This window comes from Cibotium barometz, chromosome 10 (genome assembly GCF_041138505.1).
Source record: "Cibotium barometz isolate CiBa-2024 chromosome 10, ASM4113850v1, whole genome shotgun sequence".
In the NCBI taxonomy this organism is placed as follows: domain Eukaryota; kingdom Viridiplantae; phylum Streptophyta; class Polypodiopsida; order Cyatheales; family Cibotiaceae; genus Cibotium; species Cibotium barometz.
This window is the reverse complement of record NC_141055.1, coordinates 7,720,318-7,747,095: the sequence shown is the minus strand read 5'-3', so window position 1 is coordinate 7,747,095 and position 26,778 is coordinate 7,720,318. Positions and strand designations below refer to the sequence as shown.

Below are 26,778 nucleotides of genomic sequence, written 5' to 3'. Positions count from 1 at the left end.
TGTTAGCTTAATTATTTCTTCGCAAAATATATGAAAACAAACGTTTGCATCCTTTAAATAAGATGGGTAGCATAACCAAGATTTACCTTTTGCATTTTGAAATCAATCTCATCAAGAGGCTCGCATATTCTAGCATGAGGAATATTTTTTAAGACCCCATCATACTGGCACACACATTTTTGAATATTCTAGCATTACCTTTTGAATAACTGTTTCATGAAGGCTACACTTATTGTGTGATAAATAAAATCATTCTTTAGAAGTATTAGTCTTACACATGCACATATTTCTTGAAAGTAGATGATACAAATGATGAGTATCTAGTAAAGAAGATGTCCTTAAATTAGAAATCTATAAAACATGAGAATTATGGATATATATATATTTTTTGGGGTGGGGGTAAGAAACACAAGTACAAAAACTTGAGTGAGGGCTAAGGGTGTTTACAAATAACCTGTGCCCTTATTCCACTGAACTGATTAGGCCAAAGTCCTGATGCTGCTGAAAATCATATCATATCATATCATATCAATGACTTGTTCTCATTCATATGGGCTTATAAGCACTAAGACTGTAGTACTGTTTCCTTTCCTTCCATGTGAGAAGTGGAGATTGAGGCGATCAAAGACTAATTAATTTACAATTGTCACACAAGAATTGAGGACAATGTTGAGCTTAATTACTTGACGCAGAGTGTATGTGAAGGATTACCTAGGATCCACGACACTCATGGACTGTGCGTTATGAGAAATATGGCTGACTGGATTGCTAGAGGAATCACTAGAATCCAAAGGTGCTCTGAGGTCACTTAATACAATAAATGCTGGCTTGGTGGGTATTTCCAATATATCAGACTTCCCAGAAAGCATCAAGGTTACTGTGGACATGGCTGGCCTTAGCTCTGGGGACTCTTGAGTACACAACAATGCAACATGAACTACACGTATGACTTCTCCAGTAAAGGCGGCAGTTGATCCTAGCTTTGGGTCTACTAGCTCCAATTGTCGTTGTTGCTGATACAATCTCCACATCTGCACCACCATGTACAAAACTAGTTTGCTTCAGTAAAACTCCTCATACATACATGTGCAATATGATGATGCGTGCACATAAGTTAGTCTCTTTTAGTATTGAAACTAAACACATCATGTTATTCTCCTTCCCAATATTGACAGTGATTCCCACACCAACGAGGTGTAATAAGAAGCTATGAATGTCTCTCTTTACATAAAGAGTCAAGATATTATCTGCTTATTTAGCATAGCTCTATCTATGTGTTAGATGCACTGATCACATTACCAATTCAAGAAGCCTTTCACTTGAATTTCGCCTTCCACGTAAGACCTGTGGGAACGTCAAATGGTACCCCACCAATAGTTAACACACAAAGAGACTGATGGCGCCCATAGGCAGATGGGCAACTAGGAGTTCAATAAACAATGAGAAAAACAAACTTCCTCCATGCCAAAAGTTTTGGCTATGAGGGTTGAGCAGGTACCAAAGAAAACTCCCACAATGACATGACTGACGGTCTGTTGGACGAGAACATCCCACAGACCTCTTGCCCCCTTGGTGCAACCAGAGTGGACAAGTCCTCTTGAGCAGGGCTTGTTCCAAGGGATGAACCTATTGCAATCAGTGTGGGAGGCATGTAGAGGCACATGACCCCTGCATCTGAGCTTTCACACCTAGTACTTGAGAGGGCATGGCCAACCACCACACCATGCAACGTAGGAGTAACTGCTCTCCCCTTTGAGAACTCTAGTTTTCCTTTGCTTCCACAATAACCCTCGCTCTTCACCCCATTCACCTTCTCGATCCTGTAACAAGAGATCGAAGAGCCCCCCATAGGAGCTATGACAAGAAACCTCATAGCAAGGCCTTCGAATTGCACCAAGAACAAGGCCCCATCTCACAAATGAATGAAACCGAGGGGAGACGACAAGGCAAAGCCGTATTACTTAAGAGAGGCAAAGATCGACCATCTAAACGAGGTGATACATAAACTCCCACAAATGGCCAAAGGGGAGATCATCCCCAATATATGCAGGGTGAATGCAGTCAATCTAGTGGAGGAGGTCCTAAACACAATGGACATGGTAAGCTCTCTGTTTTACTGGTGCATCTTGTTCAAGACTAGCAGAAAACTTTTGAGGGTAGAGCCTTGATTGGCTTGTTCTATGGACCTTGCCCTCCAACTAAGGGCATGGATTGGGGCACTAGACGATTAGTGCTGGAGCACACCTAATATTTCCTTAACTATTATTTATGCTTCCTTTTCAAAGAGGAGGGCATGGCAATTAATGCCCTAGGTGCTAACCAAACTCTCCTCTCTCCCACTTCAAAATTCGCTCCCATGGACCTGACACCCACCTCTGCCCATTTTGGGTTGAATTCCCAAACCCACCCCTGCAATCGTACCCTCTGTTACGTTTCTTGTAGAACGGGTGGGTAGACTCCTAGGTACCAGATCTTAATCTGAGATGGCACCTCAAGCAATTGACATTAGTAAGGAACTTCTCTCCTCTCTATGCATCAATGTAGGAGATGGGTACAAACCATTATCTTCAAAAATATCCCCAACACTTGCTTCCACTGTAGGGGCAAGGATCACTTTATCAGAAACTGGTGTACGAAGTCCCCCCTTGCCTCAGACATGTGATGAAGAACCGTCCCCTCTAGGACCTAAACAAGAGGATAATGAAGGCTTTCGGATTTTTGTAAGTTTTTTACGTAATACTGAGGTAGTAGAACCTTATTTATTGGGACTCGTTGTTTGGTGCGAGTTTTTTTTCTTTCTCAAGTCTCTCAAAGTTGGTCAAAAATTAGTATCCTTTTTACACGTGTCATCGAACCTGCTTGCACGCTTTTCCCCCCCCCCCCCCTCCTCGCTTACTCTATCCCTGTGCAAAGTCCCCTCTGTCGTGTGTGGCCAAGGAAGTGCGTTCTCTCTCTCTCTCTCTCTCGCCTTGCCGATAGATGTAGACACGTAGGCCAGGTCTACAGGGTTCCTTAGTCACTACCCCTTAGCGAACGATTGTGCTTGAGCATGGCTGGCAAATGGATATGGGTGAAGGTGGACGAATGGTCGATCGTCGCATGGCTATATTGTGAGAGGAAAAAAGACTCAACATGCCACCATCATGTGAAAAAGTACTACTAATTATTGCTTCCTTTTCTTCCCTTTAAACCACATTATCCTTTCAAGTTTTTATTGAAAAGATATGTACTAATAAGCACCAAAATACTTTTTTGATTTAAATAATTAATGCAAGCGTTAGTTGTAGAAGATAAGGTACCAAAAGGCATTACCTTAGTTATATGAAATAGCAAGACATGTGTCTGGCTGTTCGTGATAGGAGCGCAGAAGAGGACACGTGTCTTGATGCATGTGTGAGTGGAATGGGGGGAGCTTCTAGAGGCACGCCATGTGAAGGATCCTTCTCTCCTACCTTCTAGAGGTGCTTATGAGGGCCATGTGTAGGATCTTCCTTTCTCATTGGCAACTCACATGGGCTCATGTTATTTGTCTATTCCGACATTGGTTTCTTTCTTTTTATCTCGATTTTGGTTATTTAAGTCTGCTGGTTGTTCGATGTTTGTCGTCTCTTTGCAGATGGCTCCTAGACTTCCCTTGAGGGATGTCACGAATAGGGAGCGGTCTGCATGTGTGTAGCATGAATCCTCCAAACCTTATGCTAAGAAGGTGTTTGATGCAATGTTTGCTGATGCGATCGCTGCCTGCAAGACAACGATCTCCCCGGTCTCTTGCTTCCACACCTCTTGTCAAGGATGCAACAATGAGTTCTATATCTCTTCGCTGCCATGATCTTTCCGAAAGCAATGATAAGAAGGTCATTGCTGCAAGGTCTGATCCCAAACCTTCAATGCATGTGCGGAGAGATGATGGCCGTGGGGGTGGCCTAAGGTTCTACTAATTAAATGCCATGTCAATGGCATTGTACGCCCATATTACTCATTCTAATAGGGGCATACAATGAGTAACGTATTCAAGACTAATGTAGCTCGGGGGGTTAACCTCTAAGAAATTTTATGTATCACATGCATTCAAGGGGTATTTAAAAAACCCCTTACACTTACATACTTGTATGAATAAAATGACCCGTTTTTCTTCATAAACTTACAGTTTTTTTACAAAATTGGTTTAAAAAACCCCTCTTGTAAATGTAATTCTGTAACTTTTTTGAATTAATATACCCCTCCTGATGAACTCATGTGCTACACTTACATATTTTTAGGTGAATCCCTTGAGTAATGTAGCAAGATTAATGTCGTAGAACCATGGCCAGTGAATTAGACAATATTGAAAAGAAAAGGCCAAGCCCATCTAATCAAGCTTGAATCAAACCTTAGGGCCATGTCTATTATTGGATGAGACTAATATATCCTGGGAACCATGTCTAGTCATGAGTCATGTTCATGAGAGAAAAAAAGACTACATTGAAAGTGGTGTACCAATCCTCAAGAGACATGTAAGAGAAAGGACTACTAAATTATTACTTTCCTTGTTACTTTTTGTTCTTTGGAATCTGTAGAGCATGGGGGCATTATGCTTTTTGTGAAGGTAGTTGTGGTGTCGATATTCATGCCATAGACAAGGAAGAAAACACTAGACGAATAATCCATTATGATGAGACTAGGCCCCCTAAGGTCAACATTCTTATCACAATCTCTATCTTCACTCTTGACCAATCCTCCTTCTGTCTACTTCATTTATGAGAACTCGTACACTTGGCGTGACTTGTTGCACTAGTATTTTTGAATTCTCGTGTGTGGACATTGAATCCCACCCCACCAATATCTTATGAAGTCTTTAAATTTTCCTTTTCAAATTGGATTGATTGAAAATGCTCATGGGTTTGTTGTTAGCTTGTTATTATATTCATAAATCGAATGTGCTATTGGTGTGTGCATGAGATGTGTTGAAGATCTTGTACATGAGATATGGAAATATTGTTGTAACATGGCCACACTAATTGGAGCTAGAGCAAAAAAGAGGGGCTCTAACAACTATTTTAGGGTTGAGCTATTTAACATGGAAAATTTTAGCTATTTTTTAAAGATTACCCAAAATTACTAGTTTTTCTCAAGTGAGTAACGAAGAACGATTCACCGAGATTACACTACATGTCAGTACATAAGATATGATATTTGAAAGATTTGTCCAATGTATTTATACATTCAAGTTCATATTTGCCAACCTAGATCTATATTTATACCATGATATTGACCTCTTATTTTCACCCTAGTTGGAGGTTGACCATCGCCAAAATTTCATATTGTAAGCTAAAGGTTAGCAAAATAACAGTTGATTAAGGGTGGTTTCTATGAATGTTATGGGGAACTTTGGTTTGAGCCACCAGTGGTGGTGGGTGGATAAACATGGAATTTCCAAGTCTTTGGAAGGATGTGAATATTATAAGAAATAAGAGGGCATATAAAGAAGACAAACATGAATGAGACTCATACTTTTGATTCTTACAAAGGAGGGGAAGGCTCATAGTACTATCATATAGGATCAAAATGGGGGTCAAAAACCACGATATCATTAGGACCGATGGGTTTTGGACTTAAAAAGGTTCTCAAAGTTAAGAGGGAAATCATTAACACTACTTAAAAAAATGGACCAATGGGAGGTGGAGTTGGGAGCTATCTTTCTATTTCTTTACGATTAGACGGGAACTTCACTTCTCCCCCTTGGGGCCTCGTTTTTTAGAAAACCCCCATATCACATGCATGTAGAGGCTCAGGGGGTTTACTTCTAGGAAGACCTACAGATAACGTGCGTTCAAAGGGTATTAAAAAATACCATTTTTGTTAATTTTGACTTAATAAAATGACCCCTTTTTCTTTATAAACTTATGGATTTTTCTCAAAAATCCATTTTCATAAAATTTTCTCAAAATCTTGGTCTAAAAAACCCCTCCTAATAATTGCACATAGTAGACTTATATATATATTTTAAGTGAACCCCCAGTGCAAAGGGTACTACTAAAAAGTAGGCTTATATACATGGTTTTTGGGAGTATACATATTATTTCTTATATGTTTACATTCCTTCAAACACATTAGTAACTAATAAATACGGCACATACTGTGAATGCAAATATGTAAATGACCTAATTTAAAATAGCTCTCCTATTGAACTCACATGACATCATATATTTGTTTCAATAACCCCCCTTGTGCTTCTCCCTCAGTATTGCTTGCTTTTTTCCCCACCACTCACCCACTTTCTTACACACCTCTTACACAATTATCCCCATACCTTTTTGGCACTTTTCAAACTTGTTTTTGGATGGGGCCTTAAAAATCACTTTTGTGTGTGTTTTTTTTCTAACTAACACTTTTGTATTAGTCAAATTATCCTCCATAACATGCCTTTGTAAGATGCTTTATTTCTCACATCAACTGTAGCTCTCTTCAATAGTTTTATTGTTACAAGTATATATTTTATTATATTTTTGATGAATTAATAATCATACAAAAATATGTTTAATTTAATTTGTGTAGGATTCAGCTTAATGAAATGTGCAAGTGGGCACAAGATTAATATATAGGCGTAAATGTGCATAAAGTCATTTTATTTAACAAGGCCCACTAGCAATTTTATTTGGGCAAAGGTTTTTATATGTACAAACCTTAGGAGACTTCATATGGTTAAAAATGTGTAAAGCAATACCCCAAAGTAGGAAAAGCAAGTCCAATTTGTACGCTCATCTATTCTTAGCTCCTTGGGCTATTTTTATGAAATAAATCTCTCTAAATACTCAAGTCGTGGAAGGGAGCTATACGCTTTGAGGGGGGAGATTGCACAGAAACTGGTTTACTGTGTGGTATTCTCTATCCCATCCTTTGATGATTTTGATGACTTTATTTTATTTTGTTTGCTTTGTGTTATGTTATGTTATTTGATTTTTAATTTAATTCAAGTCTTTGTTTTAACAATTGATTTATTTTATGAGTTTTTAAGTATTTCTTCAAGAAATACAAAAGGGTCCTGTGTGACAGTGGTATCAGAGCTTGGGTGTACATTCTTGAAGAAGGTTAAATCATCAAGAAGGTTAAGTCATGACTCATGAGAAACCAAACCCCAAAGGGTAAAAGGGGGAAAGCTTAGAAGAAACCAAAGGGTAAAGGAGAGAAAGCTTAGAAGACCTTTGGGCAAAGATTGAATGGTTATGGGATTGTATAGACCGTTGGATGGAGATTAGAATCAATGGCTAGGAACGAATGCCACCCTTCTTTTGAATACCACTACTGTGGAAGAGAAACCAAAAGTGGTTTTGAGAATCTGATTTTGGTTTTGAGATCTTTCTTTGTAGATGTGAGTAGCAATCTCCTATTTTTAGAATTCTGGGTAGTGGCTAGGAGAAGGATTCTATATTGGACAGTCTGGGAGAGTTTCAACTCTCAAAAATTAGTTTTTCTTTCCTAAATTGTGAATTGCAGTATACCAAAATTGTAATTAATTTTTTTTAATCTCCTCACCCGGATGGCCACATGGCAGCTCTGTGCAGCCGTGATTGAAGAAAAGGGGGGGGGGGGGGGGGGGGAAGGGGGGGCGCTGAGTTTGCCGACTGCAGTTTGCGCCTAAAGCTTCACCTAAGCTTTTCTTAAGATTTTAATCAAAGGTGCGCTGATTATTTTAATTTTAAAAAAAGCTTTGTTAAGCTAGGTTTGATAAGCTTTTTACAACAAACCTTATATATATATATATATATATATATATATAATTCATTGAGGCTATTCAATTTGAAGTTGCTAAATTAAGCTTTAAAACTTTATTAGACAGAATTTTTTTTCAGAAAAAGCGCTGCGCGCTATTTGAAAAAAAAGAGAGCTTATAAAATAAGCGTTATAAGGTGTAAAGCTTTGATAAGCTTTATCTAAAAGGACTTTATATATATATATCTTATTCCAACTACCTCTCTACTTCTGCCCATACATCAGATTTTGGAGGCTAAGCTTTAAAGTCTTGATTTAAGGCTTAACAATCAAGTTTTTTATATGTATATATAACAACTTCATATCTTTAATATATTAGTTCCTATAACTTTTAAATAGGAATTACTTTGACACCCAAAATTAAAGCTTTTAATAGCTTTAATCATCCCTCTAAAGCGTAGAGACCATAGACACTCATCGGTCAAGGAAAATTTAGAAGAAAACGTCTTGTTAAATGTCCATTGTAAAATGTGGGTGTTGAAGTCGATGAGACGCTTGCTGTAATTTCTGGACAATAAGTACATGAGGAGATATTGATTCGATTCTCTCTCGACAAGATACCACCAATGTATTCGTGGCCAATGGGAATACACAAGTTGAAAATGGAAATGCTTGGATTACTTTCTAAGTGCTTTGATGGATACATTTTCAGCTTATGATATGATGCCACGAGATCATAAAGACTTGATTATTGAGGATATTTTGGATATGCATGCAATTGTGTTTGACACAAGGGATGATGATTCATGTGATGATGAACATGCCTATGAGGATGAATTTGACATATGCCATGCACATGATGACGAAGATTACACTTATGGTGAAGACATATCCATTATTGGTCATGGTGACATTAGGCATCTTGATGATGATGCTTATACAAGTGTTGATGATTCTGTCAGAATATGCAGTGGAGATGAAGACAAGATGTGAAAACACGAGAGCAAGTGCACTACAGAAAAACACAGAAATAGAGAGAGAGAGAGAGAGAGAGAGAGAGAGAGAGAGAGAGAGAGAGAGAGAGAGAGAGAGAGAAGCGTATAACTCTGCTATATATATAAGAGAAAATCTCAAGAATTGAATATAGAAGTGTGGGGGACAAGGGGCCATTTTATATGGCTCTATCACCCAGTCGACCTGCTCAAAAGATAGCCGACAGCCACATAAATGTCCAGACGACCTGCTGCAACTCCAGTCGGCCAGCAACTATCAATCGGCTAGCATACAGGGAAGGTCGAGGAGTAGCAGGGTCATTCGGCTAGTGTCTGGACCAGCCAACAAGCATAGGACAGCCTCCCACACCTGGAAAAAATAGGGAAAAATATGAAGAGTGGGGAAAAATGAGAAAACACCTAAATCGGGTGGACACATCCACAACAGAGGCCCTGGTGTAAATATACAGACAAGAGTTGACTGCTAACACCCCCTCTTAGCTCCTGGATGTGGAACCAATCCCTGTGAGCTGGAGTGCTATTGGAGCATAGCTTGAGGTAGAGACTTCGTGAAGAGGTCCGTCACATTGTTCTCCGTCGAATAATAAAGAAGCAAGATGTCACCAGCCAAGATCTTCTCACGAACAAAGTGATATTGTATCTCTATGTGCTTGGTCCAGGCGTGGAAGAACGGGTTCTGAGCAATAGCTATACAGCTCTCGTTATCACACTAGATGACTGTGGGCTCCTTCTGTGGAAACCCAATCTCACCAAGTAATCTCCGCCGCAGCCACACAACCTTGCAAGCTGTCCACGACATGCTACAACTCCAGTCGGCTAGCAACTATCAGTCGGCCAGCATACAGGGAAGGTGGGGGAGCAGCTTGGTCAGTTAGCCAGTGTCTAGACCAGCCAACAAGCACATGACAACCTACCACACTTGGTAAAAATAGGGAAAAATATGGAGAGAGGAAAAATGAGAAAACACCTAAATCGGGCGGGCACACCCAAAATAGAGGCCCTGGTGTAAATATATAGACAGGAGATGATTGCTAACAGATTCATCTACCATCATTATTTGTGATGAGGAGAGCATCTATGTTGATGTGGATGATGGTAGTATGCATACACATGCTACATATGATGAGGATGAGTTCTATGATACTAGTGAGCATGTGGATGACATTATTGATGTGGATGACATTGAGGATATGGATGACATCGATGATGATGCTACTCATGCATCTAGAGAAGCTATTGGATACTTCATGGAGGTTCTATGACCCTTTCTTGTTGAGAGATAAGTGGAGAGTCTATGATTGTGACCTCTATGAGGGTTATATGGATAGTGATGAGGATTATGCCGTGGTACATATGGATTATGCTCAGGTAGTCATTTGTGATGTGGATCATACCTATGGACCTATGCATGGTGACGAATGCAGCGAGGACATAGATTCACATTTAATGGAGCATGCTATGGAGTATGAGGCATTTTCTTTTGATGATCATGTATGCCTATGCATTGACACAGATAGTCTATCAGACATTCACTCTTGGACGACATGATGTATTTACCTATGATCCGAGTGGGTGGAACTATACAGGCTATCATGTACCCACACGATGCTAAGCATGGTTGCATTAGTTTTTTGACCTAGGGGGACATTGGATGTATCTTATTGATGGATGTGGTGCATTACATCATCCATTTGATCTAGGAGGATGCAAGATTGATAGGTTATGGGTCAAGCATGCCGTGGATTTTCATTTGATCCAAGCATCATTATTACTAACCTCACCATCGACGACACCCTCCTATCCTTGCCATTCAATCCGGGTGAGCGTTGTGGACATGTTTTGATGGCGGATACATCTAGGCCATGAGTGCATTTTTGGCTTTTGTATATAGCCTCTTGTATATGTTTGTGCACGACCACCCTTGGATTTCGAGGACAAAATCATTGTAGGAGGGGATGGTTTGTAACAAAGTAGATTTCGTGTCACATGTTTGTGGGGGATGGGGCCTAGGAACTTGGGCTTAGGGTCATTTACATGTGTCTTTGGGGGCCTTGGGCTATATGATACATTGGGCTCATGGATATTGCACATGCATTATTGATCATTTGACTATTATCTTTCTTGGAGCTCTCATGCCCAAGCTTTCATGGTGAACTTCTCCCATATGAGATGTGAGGATGGTGACCCACACCCATGTTGTCACTCCATGCCTTTAGTGGCCAACCCTAGTTTCTTGCATCATAAAATTCTATTACTTTTATGAGTGAGAGAGAGAGAGAGAGAGAGAGAGAGAGAGAGAGAGAGAGTTTAATGTAGCATTGTGCTTAGAAAGACAAAGAGTGCTTGATGTATGTGTTTAGTCTTAAACATGGATTTGACATTCCTTTGATAGGCTTGTTTAATGAAAGAAAAGGTGTATCTTCTTAATGAAAGAAAATCAACTCCAAGGGAAAAATTAGGGGCTATTTTTAGCCCAAGGGATATTTTAGAGGGGTCTTTGATATTGTCGGGGGCTATTTCACCATAATTTTTTTTAAGAAAAATCACCCAAATTTTTCTAGTTTTTAGTGGGTTTTCTAGAGATAAATTCACCAAAAGTGCACTATATACTACCATATAAGATAGAAAATTTCAAAGATTCACCCAAGTTTCTAAAGTTTTAGGTTCATATATAGAAACATTCACCAACCCATTTGTACTTATACTATTTTACTCTCATTTTACTAGTGTCTGATTTTTTACCCTGAGCAACTCGTTAATGCATGCAAAACTATATGTGTGTGGTTGACTAACATGCTATAGAATACTCTACTTCTTGCTTGATTAAAGGTGTAGGTTTCATGGTCTTGTTTGCTAGAAATAAATAGTAGCTTTGTTATAAAAGTAACTCCTTAGCAAATAGGAAAATACATGAATTCATATAGATATGGTTTACTAACATGCTATAGCATTCTCTAGCTCTTGTTCTAGTTTGTGTTATAAGCATAGTTATTATGGCTATGATTCTTTTCAATAATATGACACCTTTACCCATTGTTTTGTCACCTTAACTTTTTCCCAAATTTCTCATTGAGGTATCATCTTGGTGTTCCTAGTATTTCTTCTTACCCTTTATACCAACTTTGTGTTTTCTTTTGAAGATAAGTGTTATAATTTCCCATCAGGTTGCTTTTGTTTTTTCATTTTTGTGTTTGCTTACAAAGAATTTATAGTTTTACACATATTACCCATTGCTCCATTTAGTTTTACACATATTACCCATTGCTCCATTTAGAGCTTAACCTTATTCTTTTCCAAGTTCTCACTTTGGAACCTAGGCATACACGCTTTGACATAGAAATGATAGAGACGTGTGTTTGAATGCATGAACTTTATTTTATTTCTTTCCCTTTATGCTGGCTTTATGTTTACTTATGAAGGAGGGAGTGGAAGAAAATAGATAATGGTGCAAAAGACTCTTAGCTTGTCATGGAAGGCTAATCCCTTCCATGGTGATCTTTGCCCAAATTTTATTGGACATTGTCTCAACACACTGTATGACTATTCAAGTCAAGATCTTGCCTTAGCCTTTGTTGTCAAATCATGTGTCGTTAGGTCTTGCCTTTGAGCCCTAATGCAACTCCTCGATCTAGGTGTGCTAGGTTGTCCATTGCATCCTCACTCTGTTGTCACACAAGAATGCTCCTTTACCAATGGAGTGAAGAAAGACCTCCCTATGCTTAGATGGAGGTAAAAATAGATAGTCTTTGCAGTGTTTCTCTCTCACAAGAGACGGGTAGGAAAAAATTAATGGAAGACAAAAATGTGCAATCAAACCTATCCAAGCAAGCATCCATCTAGCATACAAGAATCTAGTAGAGAATAATCAAGCAACAATAGAGAAGAGAAGAGAAGCTCACAAGTATTCTATTGCAAGGGAATGAATGTGTACTACTTACTGCTATAAAAAATAACTTCTATACAAGTGACTAGTTTTCACACTAGGCCGACTAAACTTAGAAATGGTCCAACTACTATTTATGTAAGATTCCTCTCCCCAGCTTTTAAGATGTAAAGATATAAAAACCTTTCCTTCAGTCTCCTGTAATCCTCCCCCCCTTTTAGAAGTGGATAAAGGTCTTGTTTGACCATGTTTTGGTCTAAAGAGAGAAAATATTTTAGAGCAAGGTAATAAAAATTTGAAATATTTTTGGATAAGTATTTTTTTCTAGACAATAGGAAGAGATCCCCTGAAACATAATTTTAATAAAAAATTCCTAAGTTGCATTAGAATTGGACAGTGGTGGGTGAACTAAGGGGACTGGAGTCCCCAAGTTCAAAGTTCTAAGATTTATTAAATTCTTTTGAATTGAAAAATGTGATATCCTTATTCATTAAGTTTGGAGGATAAAAATAAAAAGAAAAATGAGAAAATTTGAAAATATCTACAAGAAAATAATAAAGAAATACTCACATGAGGTGAAGGTTGCTTACTTTATGAATTTTCAGATATTTTAGGATACTTTTTGGAGGTTTTCTGACACCTCAGGTAAGGGAAAACTCTCCATCAAGGAGGCACCTAGAAATCACATAAGGGAGGTATTTTTTAATTCAAAAATATCATAAAGTGGCTAGATATTTCATCTCTCCTCTCTCCTCTTCCAAACTAGATCAAAAAGTGGGCAAAGTGAAATTTTAAGCATTATCATTTCATAGAAAATGCGGGAAAGTTATGGTAAAATTTTTATCATTAGGAAATGCATTTACGCATAATAAATTTTATGCTAAAAGTGGAGTTTTGAGCATTATTCAATTGCCAAAAAATAAAGAAGGTTATACACAAATTTTTACAGAGAATTATGGAAAGGGTTATGAATATAATTCATTTAGATAAAAAAATGAATTAGTATGTGTGGGATGTGTGAAATGATGTGAAGTGATGTGGTTAATGTGCATTGATGTGGATTGATGTGTGGAAGGATGTGGAATGTGTGGATTGATGTGAGGAATGATATGAAGTGATGTGGATTGATGGGAAATGATGTGGCTTGATGTGGAGTGATGTGGAAAAGATGTGGGATGATGTGAATGAATGTGGGAACGATGTGGGATGATGGGAATGAAGTGGGATGATGTGAATGAATGTGGGAACGATGTGGGATGATGGGAATGAATGTGGGAATGAAGTGAGATGATGTGAATGAATGTGGGAATTATGTGAGATGATGTGAATGAATGTGGGAATGATGTGAATGAATGTGTGAATTGATGTAAGAAAATGTGGGATAATGAGAAATGACGTGGAATGATGTGGAAGATATGAAATGATGAAGAATGATGTGGAAAGATGGGAATTTTGTTTGGAAACTGTATTTGTATGTGGAAAGACGGGAATTTTGTTTGGAAACTGTATTTGTATGTGAAACCTATTTTTTAAGGACTGTTTTACGTCAAGAATGCTAGGGAAGCATTTTGACTATCTTGTGAAATGAGGCCGTGGGGGACCTAAGTAGAAGATAATGCAACAGCTGACGGAGAGTCAAAGAAGGACGTCTCGCGTGGCAAGATCGGCCGAGGTCTTGACCAGCCTCGGTTTGGTTAAAATGGTAAGCTTCCGGTATGGTGGATCAGGGACCAAGGAAGTGGCCTATGAGCGAAGCGCTAGGTCAAAGGAACCTAGAGAGTGCTGACCATACGGTGCTCGGGCTCTCACCCAAGGATACCCACGTGTGCGTCAAGGAGAAGAAAATGAGTTGGAGTTGTTTTTTTAACACGGACATGGATCTGGTTGATTGGCCTTGCTAGTGTTCAATGGATGAGTTCACGGCTCTTTTACATGGATCTTGTTGGTTGATCCAGCTGATCTTCAACGGAGAGTCTATATGGATTTTATGTAATTATACTCCTAGGTACTATGGGCTAGGAACTATTGAAAAGGCCCCTGAGTGAGCAGGTGGTGAGCGTTCTGGTTGCCAATGATGCCATAGGTACGCTGAGGAAGGAATGAATGGAATACTTGATTATATTCCTAGGTACTATGGGCTCGGAACTATTGAAAAGGCCCTTGAGTGAGTAGGTGGTGAGTGTTTTGTTTGCCACCAATGATGCCATAGGTATGCCAAGGAAAGAATGATTTGAAATTGGACTTGGAACTGGAATACTAAGGATTATGATGGAAACATTGTGGTTTTATATTGCAATGCTGTTTTGGAGATAGTTAAGTCTAAGAAAAGGCAATTTCATATTGGGCGCGTGAGTGGTGTGTCTATTTAAGTTTTTCATGAGAGACAGCTAGGGGGCCTGGGAAAACATAACCAAATTTGTATAATGGATCCTATCAATACAGTGGTTGGGCAGTTGGCTAACCCATGGGATTGGATGGGGTTGGCTGGATCGATGGATTCCTATAATAAAATTTAATTATGTTTAAGTTACGATAGTTGAAATAAGTCACATGATAATCCTTGTTCTATGGAAAAGAATCAACGATGGCTGTGCCTCTTTTGATGGGAAAAAAAGCGTTGGTCTCTATGAACCAAGTGAAAGTTCCTCCTTTGATTCGGCCATGTGACCCGTGGGTTCGGTCAGAATACAAAGGGTAGTTAAGGCTCTTGACTACGTTAGAAGATTTTCCTGGAGGAATCGCCTATGCTTTCTGGGCGAGGGAAGTTTTTTTTCGGGTTGGGTTTTGGAAAGAACCGAGGGATTAGTCTCTTTTGTCCAGACATTCGTGGGCAAGGCCCTAAGTGGGAAGCTCTGCCCTGCACGCAAGGTTGCTACTTCCACTGCCAGCACTCCGGAGTTTGATGTGTAGAGGGGGCAGGGATCTCACAACTGGTATCATAGCGAATTGGTTGAAGTTGATGAGCCAAGAAGCAAGAAATGCCAAAAATTTATTAATTACCAGTGAAAGACTGGTAATTGTGTGTTGAACTCATATGAGTTGATATTCAGAATGGAGATTCATAAATTGAGAATTGGGTTTTTAGATGGAAGTACCGCAATAATGTGGAATCCCAAATTTTCTTAAGGCCTAGATATGATGGAATTTACCTTATAGCACCAAGGACCGTGACTACTCGTATATACCGTGGGTATACTGCAGCTCTTTACAGCTCTTTACTGACAATATATACGAGTGAATCTAAGACCTTGAAGTTATGAGCAAAAATGCTATTCTAAATGATGATTTCGAATGTTGGTTGATATGATTTTAGAATTCTGGTTGAAAATTGATGAATTGATTTGGATTCTAATTGAAGGATGATGATCTTTTTAATTCTGGTTGAAAGTAGATGAGCTGAATAAGTCATGATGATGATGAATGGAGAAAATTCCAGTGATGATGTTAGTAACTTGGAAGACGATCAAGACTTTCAGCAGATCACTATGAGATTAGTGAATTGTGCTGACAGATTGTTCGCAGCTTGACCTTTGGTCCAATGGACCGAATTATGGAATGATGAATCGAGAACCTGTATAACTAAAATTTCCGTGGAGAAATGTTCAGATGTTAAATGAAAATTACTGGTCTGATGGACCATTATTGTGTTTAGGATATGAATGAACTATTTTTTGATAATGAGTTCTGTATGTTTCTTCTTATAGAAGGGATCTTTATCCCAGGCTTCTGAGAGGGTTGACCAAACTTTAAGGAACCCCAGGTTCAGTTGGATCTAAAGTTTAATTCCTTTTCGGGTTTGAATTCTAAATAGAGTGGTCTTTTCACTTGAGATTCCTTGAGCGTCTTGTTAAGTTGGAAAAAATGGACTTGGCTAAGAAGAGAAAGAGTCCCACCCTAGATAGCCGTATAGCAAAGGGCCACCACAATAGCTGATGTAGTGGAGGAAGAAAGAGGATGGATAGATTTATGTCACCATTGATGGTCATAGATAGAATTTGATTTTTTAAAGTACCGCCCTAGGAGTAAGAAGATGATTTTATCGAGATTATCCTCTAACTGCGAGATGAGGACATCTCGCGTTTTTTAAGTGGGGTAGGATGTAAGACTCCTCTCCCCAGCTTTTGAGATGTAAATATATAGTCTCCTGTAATTATCCCTCCCTTTCAGAAGTGGAAAAGGATCTTGTTTGATCCTGTTTTGGTCTAGAGAGAGAAAATATTCTAGAGAGAGATAGTAAAAATTTGAAAATATTTTTGGATAAGTATTTTCTTCCAGACAATAGGAAGAGATCCCCTGAAATTGAATTTTAACAAGAAATTCCTAAGTTGCATTAGAGTTGGACGGTGGGTGAACCAAGGAGTCCCCAAGTTCAAAGTTCTAAGCTTTATTAAATTCTTTTGAATTGAAAAATGTGACATCCTTATTCATTAAGGTTGGAGAATAAAAATAAAAGAAAAATGGAAAAAATTAGAAATATCTACAAGAAAATAATAAAGAAATACTCACATGAGGTGAAGGTTCCTTACTTATGAATTTTCAGATATTTTAGGACACTTTTTGGAGGTTTTCAGGAGAAACCCTCCATCAAGGAGGGGCCTAGAAATCACATCAAGGAGGCATTTTTGTATTCAAAAATATCATAAAGTGGCTAGATATTTCATCTCTCCTCTCTCATCTTCCAAACTAGATTAAAAAGTGGGTAAAACTAGACTAAAACTTGTCCAAAATGGATCAAACTGAAGCTGGAAGTCTCTAGATTCCAGTTGGGCTTGGTTGGTGGCCTCCCTCACCTATAAATAAACCCCATTCCTTTGTATTTTCATATTAGAGTAACTATATGCTAGTGTAATTTTTAATTTAGTGTATTTTCCTCTTCCCTCTTGATTGGGCCTCCATTTTGAAGCCTTGGGGCTTCACTAAACCTCTTCTTCTCTTGAAGATTACCCTTCCCCCTTGGTGGCCAAGCCGCTTCCATGAGGGCTACACAATTTTTGTAAGGTAAAGAATTAAGCAAACCAAGGGTAAGCCTAAACAATGAATTTTATGCTCTCTTTTTGTTGTTAATCTTCTTCCCAACCTCCCTCATGCTTGGGAAGCATTTTATTTTGTGGTTTTTCTCTTAAAACCATGCTTTTCTTGATTTATATGATGAGCTAATGTTTATGTTGAAGCTTAGGTTTATGCATAAACTAATATTTATGCTAAAAGTGTAATTTTAACCATTATCATTTCATAAAAAATGTGAGGAAGTTATGGCAAAATTTATCATTAAAAAATGAAGGTTTTTGCATAAATTAAATTTTATGCTAAAAGTGAACTTTTGAGTATTCTCGTTTCATAGTAAATGCAGGGAAACTATGATAAAATTTTATCATTAGAAAATAAAGGTTTATGCATAATTTAATTTTTATACTAAAAGTGAAATTTTGATTATTTTCATTTTATAGAAAATGCGGAAGAACTATGGCAGAATTTTGATCATTAGAATATGAGTTTATGCATAAATTAAATTTTATGCTAAAAGTGGAGTTTTAAGCATTCTCAATTTATAGAAAATGTGGGGAAGCTATGGCAAAATTATAGCATTAGAAAATGAGTTTATGCAGAATAGTTTTTATGCTAAAAGTGGAATTTTAAGCATTATCATTTCATAGAAAATGCAGGAAAGTTATGGTTAAATTTTTATCATTAGGAAATGAATTTATGCATAGTAAATTTTATGCTAAAAGTGGAGTTTTGAGCATTATTCAATTGCCAAAAAAATAAAGAAGGTTATGCACACATTTTTACCGAGAATTAATTTAGATAAAAAAATGAAGTAGTATGTGTGCATAAATATTTTATGCTAAAAGAGGGATTTCCATGAATTTTATTTTGGAAAAATCAAGAAAAGAATGTGAGAATATTCATAGAAATGCATCGTGAAATCATGAATAAATTTTAATCAGAAAGAATAATCACGAGCTTATTATCTTTTGGAATTATGAAGTAAACGTTGAGATTCTCAAAAAAAATAGAATCTTCAGTACATTATGAAAACGGGAAAAGGATTTCCCAAAAAAAGACCAAAAACACACTTAGTTGGATGAACGTGAATACTTGTGACTGACTTATTCCTAGATTCCTTAAGAAAGTAATCTAGAATACGTGAAAGGATCAAGGGACCAAAAGAGAATGAAAATTTAGTTTTAATTAAATTGAGTCGAGAAAAAGTTACCTTTAACACTGAGCCAAGTAATGGCCGAGACTTAGAAGTTTTGTCAATGTGAAAAGTAGAGTAACTGTACTTTTAATTTGGTTGATTGTGGAACAGAGATTCTGATAACTAGATCAAGGAAAGTTCATAATCAAGCCTGATTCGCTCAAAGCGAAAAGAGACTATCTTGTTTGTAGAAATTGGAATTGATGTGTGGGATGTGTGAAATGATGTGGAGTGATGAGAAGTGATGTGTGGATTGATGTGGTTAATGTGCATTGATGTGGATTGATGCGTGGATGATGTGTGGAAGGATGTGGAATGTGTGGATTGATGTGGGTTGATGTGGATTGATGTGAGGAATAATGTGAAGTGATGTGGATGGATGGACTATAAGATCAGTGGATTATGATCACTATAAGATTAGTGGATTGTGCTGACAGATTGTTGCTGTTTGACCTTTTGGACCTAATTAAGGAATGACAAATTGAGAACGTGCATTATTGAAATTCCCATGGGGAATGTTCAGATGGAACTTCCAGTATGGTGGACCATTATTGTGTTAAGAATATGAATGAATTATTCTATGGTAATGAGTTCTGTATGTTCTTCTTGTAGAAGGGATCTTTATCCCAAGATTCTATGGGGGGCTGACCAAACTATAAAGAACCCCAGAATCAGTTGGATCTAAAGTCGGATTTGAATTATAAATAAAGTGGTTTTTTCACCTGAGCGTCTTGGTTAAATTGAAAAGAAAAGGAAAAACTTAACAAGAATTTTCGTATTGATAGGATCATGGATCGAGGTCGTCGTGGTGGGAATGTTAACCCCCAACTCGATGAGGAAGAGCTCGACCCAACCCCCAACTCGATGAGGAAGAGCTCGACCCGGATGTTCGTAAAATTCTTCATAGGTCGCAACCCGGACCTTCCAAGGGTGAAGGAGAAAACTTGGGTGAGGCTATGGAGAAGTGGATTAAAGCAATGGAAGAATACTTCGATGTCACCAGGTACAACGAGAAGAGTAAAATGGCTCTTGCAAGGCTGAAGATAGTCGAAATAGCTAGAGTGGCATGGAGAAACCACTGCGAGACAAACCGTCTCGATTAGAACACCCAGACATGGAATGATCTCAAGATTTACCTAAGGAAGAGATTCTGTCCTCTCGGCTTTTTGGAAACCAAGATGAATGAATTCTTAGAGTTAACCCAGGGGAGCAGAACTATTGAAGTGTATCACCAAGTGTTCGCTCTTCTCCTCAAGTACTCGGTCGCCACCGCTGGATGAAGAGCTGATGGCCAGGTTCATTCAGGAAATGAACGAACCCTTGAATACCCTGGTGAAGAATGCCAAGCCAGCTTCTATGGCTGAAGCCGTACATATGGCGAAGGATTTTGCCAAGGCCTTTGTTGTCAAGGTCCTGCGAAAGCCAACACCATCATATTTCAAAAGATTTCTAGCTCCAGAAGGTGATTCCAACTTTCCACCGCCTAAGAGACAACAAGGTCAAACTTAGGATATGGGAAGTTCCAGAATGGAAGAAAGGTCCTTTTCCCAGAACTCAATCCTCTCGAATTCAACTTCAGAAGTTCCACCCTTGAACAAAGAAGTTAAATGCTATAACTATCAAGGATTTGGACATTGCAGTATGGATTGCCCACATCCTTTTGGAGGTTTTCGGGGCAGGGAAGTTAGGGACCAAAATTCTAGACTCCAGCTCCTTCCTTCCAAAGTAATCAGGTTCCTTTCCGTCAAAATCAGAGAAATCCCAGAGGTAGGCCCTCTAACCAACCCTCAGTTTCAATCCAAAGTAATGCAAGACCTCTGCCTCAGAAAACGAGAAGTCAAAGAGAGGTTTTCCTAGATCAACCGTCCACTTCCAAGGCAGTAACGCTGAGAAGAATAAGAAAGAGATTATCCTCCAGTTGTTGCGAGATGAGAACATCTCGCGTTTTTTTAAGTGGGGTAGGATGTAAGATTCCTCCCTCCAGCTTTTGAGATGTAAAGGTGTAAGAACCTCCCTTTCTGTTCTTGTAATCATCCCCTCTCTGAAATAGAAGAAAGATCTTGTTTTACCCTGTTTTGCCCTAGTGAGAGAAAATATCTAGAGAGAGGTAATTCAAAATTGAGATATCTTTGGATACAGAAATTCTCGTAATGTCTAAAATGGACTCCCTTGAATGAGAAGTTCAAAATGAACTTTCCAATGTGCATTAGGAATTAATTTAAAATACTATAAGGGACCTTAGCCTAAGGGTCTACATTTTTCATAAATTTTTGGATTATGGTCTAATTAAGGTTTCAAAATTGGCCAATTGGATTAATCCAAGTGTTGGGATGAGATAAATCCAAAGACTAAAAGAAAATACCCAAAAATGAGTAAATGCTCACATAAGATGAAGAGTTGACTGAGTACAAGGTTTATTAGTTAAAAATTAAGAGATATTAGTTAAAAAAATGAGATATTTTAGAAAAATGATGCATTTTTGACACCTTGGTAAGGAGAGGGAGACTCTTGAGGTAGGCACCTTTTTCACATGTGGTTGGGTTTTTTAATTCAAAAAATGTGATATTTTTATCTCCTCTCTCTTGGAGGATCAAACTAGATCAAAGAGGGAGCGGAGCCAAACTGGTCCAAATCTTGTCCAAATTGAGTCAAACTGAAGTTGAAAAATTTTAGAACCTAGTTGGACTTGGTTAGTGGCCTCCTTCATCTATAAATAGACCCTCATTCCTTTGTATTTTCATATTGGAGCTATACCATGCCAATATTATCTTAAAATAATTATATTTCTATTATCCCTTAATTTTTCTCTTCTCTTAGGAGCTTGGAACTTCTCTCTCTCTCTCTCTCCAAAAACTCTTGAAGTTTGCTCTTCTTCTCTTCGTGGACCAATTTATTGGTTGGGGGCTTCACTGCTAATTAAGAATCAAGCCAAACTTGGAGGTAAAACTAATTTCTATAGTTTTTCATATATCTCAATGACTTTCTTCTTCTCAACCCCTCTCAAGCTTGAGAAGCTTTCAAAATGATGGTTTTTATTCAAATCAAGCTTTCCCAAAGTCTCTTAATGTCTATTTAGATTAATGTTTAATTTTATGCTTAATTTTAATATTTTTCTTTAAGAAAATCTATCCCTTGAAAAAAGATTAGTCATTCCTATGGCTAGATCTTGAGAAAAGGATGATTCTATTTCATAATCACTTTATCTCAAGCTAATCTCTAAGCTTGGCAAGCTAGAGAAAGAGATTAGTTATTTTTCATGATTTTTAATCTAGGAGAAAGAAGGATTAATTCTCTTAATCTTGTTTATGGTATAAAAAATCCTATAAATTCATCCTAAATGAAAAGGAGATTATGCTAAAATTTTTAGAAATGAGGAATGATTATTTCGAGTTAATCTAGATAATTAATCATAATTATGTATTAATTATGGTGATAATTATGTTATGAATGCATAAAACTAATTTCAAGTTAAAAAGAGAAGTTTCTATCATATTTTCATTACAAGCTTTTATTCTTTTAGAAAAATTGAGAATTACCAGTTATAGCAGCAGCGAAGCTATGGTAAATTTTTCAGAAAAAAATACATATCTTATTTTTATGCATAATGCTAAATGAGGACTTCCTACCATATTCTAGGATTAGACATCCTATGCAAAAAGAATGATTTTTATCATATTCATGAAAGAATACTTTTTAGTATGTATGCATAATTATTTAATTAAGAGAAAAGAGAAATTCTTGATAAATTTATTTTTATGCATAAGAATTTTGATGTAAAAAGAGGAATTCCCATGGTATTCGAGATCCAAATAATTAAATGTTAAAAGATGAATTTTTGACAAAATTCAAAAAATGAGTATTTATCAAAAGTGAAATTTTGAGTATTATCATTTTTATTGAGAAATATAGGTAGAATTGATTTTTGTAAATCCCATGAATCTTTTATTCAAAAGAAGAATATTGAATATATCTTATTTTGAGAAATTTGATAAAGGATGTGAATGGATGTGATGAGATGTGAATGGATGTGATGAGATGTGAATGTGATGTAATGATATGTGAATGGATGTGACGAGATGTGAATGGATGTGAATGTGACGTGATGATATGTGAATGGATGTGATGAGATGTGAATGGATGTGACTGTGATGTGATGATATGTGAATGGATGTGATGAGATGTGGATGGATGTGATGAGATGTGGATGGATGTAAATAGTTGTGAATGGATGTGATGAGATGTGATGATATGTGATAATATTTGAATGGATGTGATGAGATGTGAATGGATGTGACGAGATGGGAATGGATGTGATGAGATGTGGATGGATGTAAATAGATGTGAATGTGATGTGATGAGATGTGAATGGATGTGAATGGATGTGACGAGATGTGAATGGATGTGAATGTGATGTGATGATATGTGAATGGATGTAAATAGATATGAATGTGAATGGATGTAAATAGATATGAATGTGATGTGATGAGATGTGAATGGATGTGATGATATGTGAATGGATGTGATGAGTTGTGAATAGATGCAACGAGATGTGAATGTAATGTGATGATATGTGAATGGATGTGATGAGATGTGAATGGATGCAACGAGATGTGAATGGATGTGAATGTGATGTGATGATATGTGAATGGATGTGATGAGATGTGAATGGATGCGACGAGATATGAATGGATGTGAATGTGATGTGATGATATGTGAATGGATGTGATAAGATATGAATGGATGTGACGAGATGTGAATGGATGTGATGAGATGTGGATGGATGTGATGAGATGTGGATGGATGTAAATGGATGTGAATGTGATGTGAAGAGATGTGAATAGAAGTGATGAGATGTGATGTGGATAGATGTGATGTACCTTTTAGTACTTATGTTCCTAATTCTACCTGGGTGTCTTCTTATGTAGCACAGGTTCAACATATGGTACCATCAACTACCCTCGATCCCTAGAATTATGTGGACCCGAATAGAGGAGGGTCTAGGAGCAAAGTTCACTCCCAGATTACTAGTGTTCAAGGAGGTAACATTGTTTTCTCATCTGGTTCACCTTTTGTTCCTACTCCTAATGTGTTTTGGAATACTGCACAACCTCAAGTACAAAACCCTCCCATCCAACCCATGTCTCTTCTTGCTACTGTTGGCATGGAGCCATTACCGGCTACACCCCATTGGGTCATGCATATGGGTTTAACCCAACACAGGGATCTATCAGCACTACTCCTTTTCCTACTTATGTGCCCGCTCAAGGATTTGTGCCTTAGCCAGGTATTCCACCTATGTCGAGTGCCCAAACTTAGGAGGCTAGGAATGCCACTGTCATAATGGAGCTCAGGCAAGGCCTTTGGCCGGAGTTTCATTCACAACTCCAGCAGTTCTCCTATGTCTCTGATAGATGGGCACACCTTGCAGAGAGATGCAGCACGTGATCGCATGCATCGCATTGATCTCGAGCATCAAATCCAAATTTTCTCTATAAAAGAGAGTTATGACCTGATCGTCAAGGTTGCTGAATACCGACGCTCAAACATGGAGTGCGCCACCACTAGCTCCGCCAAGTCTCAAGAAGAGCAGGTTATCACTTTACTGAACAAGTTGCCTCCTAGTTTCTTTACTTTTGTCACACAGACCATTTAAAGTCTAAAACCTATGCCTAACCTATACGAGTGTGAGTGCCAATTCCTGTGCTTCGCTCGGTTGCATGCCTAGTTTCATCCCAAGTAATCTTCCTCCTCTACTCAAGAGGGGGACCCTTGTGTCCAATACCACCTCTACTCAAAAAGGCAGCAAGGGAAGGGGAAGATCAACTCAAGAAATCAAGGCAAACCTCAAGGCAACAATACTAATCCCAAAAACCTTGCCTCAACACCCACTCCCTACTGGTAGAATATTCCCAACAAGAGTAGATTCTGCACTCATTGCCAAATGCTTGGACACATTGATGATGAGTGTGGCATTAAAGCCAAGGAAAATAGAGGTAACAACCCCACTAACTCGAATCGCCAAAACAACCAAGGTGGCAGCAATGCCCCTAATTGGCGTCCACTTGGGGGTAATAATCCAGCACCTACTTTGCAGGGTTCCCCACCAAGGAGCCAACAACAAGGCAATGGTACAAATTGGCCTAGATCATCTCTGTGGCGACCCACTGGTCAAGTTGCTCAAGGCCCCCCCAGTCAAAATTCCTTTAATTCCTCAGAAGAGATGTCTAATTGGTCATCTCTTACACCACATCTCAACCCCTCAGCCAATGTCACTCAGGTCACATTTGAGATTGATTTTGGCCACTCTTCCGGAAGGAAGAAGAAATAGAGGCCTAGACAAGGCAGTCAATGTGTGGAAGCGTCCGCCCTCATTCAGATTTGTCATTTACCTGATGATCTTTCTGTGCCCATCATCGAAGCCACCCAACACTTCCCTGTGGTGGCCATCCGGTCACTTGGGTAGTTGACAATGGAGCTACGCACCATATAGCATGCAATGCTCACATTTTCATCTCTCAACATCCTACTAAGGGTGAAGTTCGATGTGGCAGCAACACATTGATGCCCATCAAATCTATTGGCACCATTTTATTTGACACCAACATAGGCCCCAATTAGGCAACATTGGACAATGTCTATCTTGTTCCTAACTTGGGCCTCAATTTACTTTCTGTATCCCAGCTGACCCAACTCAATCGTGGAGTTTACTTCAACAAGTGAGGTGTAGAGGTGATTGATGAGACTACCAATCTCCTTGTTGCCCAAGGTCAAGCACAAAAGGATCGCTTATTCCAGATGTCTACTTTTTTATCTAAGCCATCTTTTGAGGGTTTTGAGTTTCATCGGGCTCATGCCTATGTGACCAGAGCTCCTTCAGACACTGAACAACTATGGCACTTTTGCTATGGTCACCTGCCTTATGACACACTCTATGAATTGTCAAGAGGCTAGCTGGTTAAAGGCATACCCAACCTGAAACTGACAAAGGATGTATGCTAGCCATGTCAAATGGGTAAGCAGCATCGTTCACCATTCCCACATCATGGTACTCATCATGCTTAGGGTATCCTCAAGTTGATTCACTTTGACTTGAGTGGGCAATCGCCAACCCCCTCCTTAAATGGGTCTCTCTACTAAGTATGCTGATTGTAGATGATTATTCGAGGTAAATGTTGGTGTATTTCCTGAAGAATAAATCAAATGCCTTTTGATACTTTTCCACGTGGGTTTTGTTAGTCACTAGCATCTCAATTGGGATTGCTCGCAATGAAAACGGTGGTGGGTTTATTTTCCATCAAATTACCGAGTTCTTGCAATGGCATTCAATGCCAACCCACCTCCACCAACTCCTCCTCACAAAATGGAGTGGTCGAGCACAAGAACCAAACTGTGATGGATATGGCGGCACGCTCCATGCTCTTTGCAGCTGAGCTACCTGAACGCTTTTGGTCAGAATCCATCAATACTATGGTGTACCTTCTGAACTGTTGCCCCACGGTCACTATTCCTCACACGACCCTGTTTGAGGCATTTTATAGCAAAAAACCAATTGTTTCTCATTTTCGTGTCTTGGGTGTCATGTGTACACTCACACTCCAAATGACACGAGGGGCAAGCTTGAGCCAAGGAGTGAGTTGCTCATTTTTGTGGGCTACTCTTTTGAATCAAAGGCTTGTAAAGTTTTTAATCCAAGATCAAACAAAGGCTTCATTCGTCGATGAGCGGGATTTACTTCGCCTTTCACTGCCCATACTATCAGAAAAAGAATCTTCGAATGTGCCACATGAACCCAATCAATAAACTATTACTCTGTCTCTTGAGGAGCATTCCTCCTACCGAAAGCCACCCAGGAACCCTTTAACCCACTAGTACCACCAGACCATGCGTGATTTTGGCATGCTTCCCCATGATCCCCCTTGGACGGTCCTCGTCGGTCAACCACGCCGACTCCTTGTGCCTCATTTTCCTCTTTTTCTTTGTAGCACATGATG

The 26,778-nt window shown here is 38.5% G+C and overlaps 1 protein-coding gene across 1 annotated transcript; it reads right to left on the bottom strand.

The window, feature by feature from the left end:
• Positions 1 to 357: 357 nt before the first annotated feature.
• On the bottom strand, positions 358 to 1,849 carry LOC147634502 (cysteine-rich receptor-like protein kinase 7). Its single transcript, XM_086804456.1, has 3 exons — positions 1,499 to 1,849; positions 1,300 to 1,344; positions 358 to 1,031 (listed from the first exon to the last, which is right to left on the bottom strand). The coding sequence occupies exons 1-3, from the start codon at positions 1,847 to 1,849 to the stop codon at positions 708 to 710; spliced, it is 720 nt and encodes a 239-aa protein (XP_086660582.1). The 3' UTR covers positions 358 to 707.
• Positions 1,850 to 26,778: the final 24,929 nt, after the last annotated feature.

Bases quoted from the DNA above. Each gene is read 5' to 3' on its own strand.
- LOC147634502 (XM_086804456.1), bottom strand. From the start codon at position 1,849: ATGGGGGGCTCTTCGATCTCTTGTTACAGGATCGAGAAGGTGAATGGG. The intron at 1,345-1,498 runs GTACCTGCTCAA...ACGTTCCCACAG, and splicing joins CATTGTGGGAGTTTTCTTTG to GTCTTACGTGGAAGGCGAAA. The intron at 1,032-1,299 runs GTAATGTGATCA...ATGGTGGTGCAG, and splicing joins GTGAAAGGCTTCTTGAATTG to ATGTGGAGATTGTATCAGCA.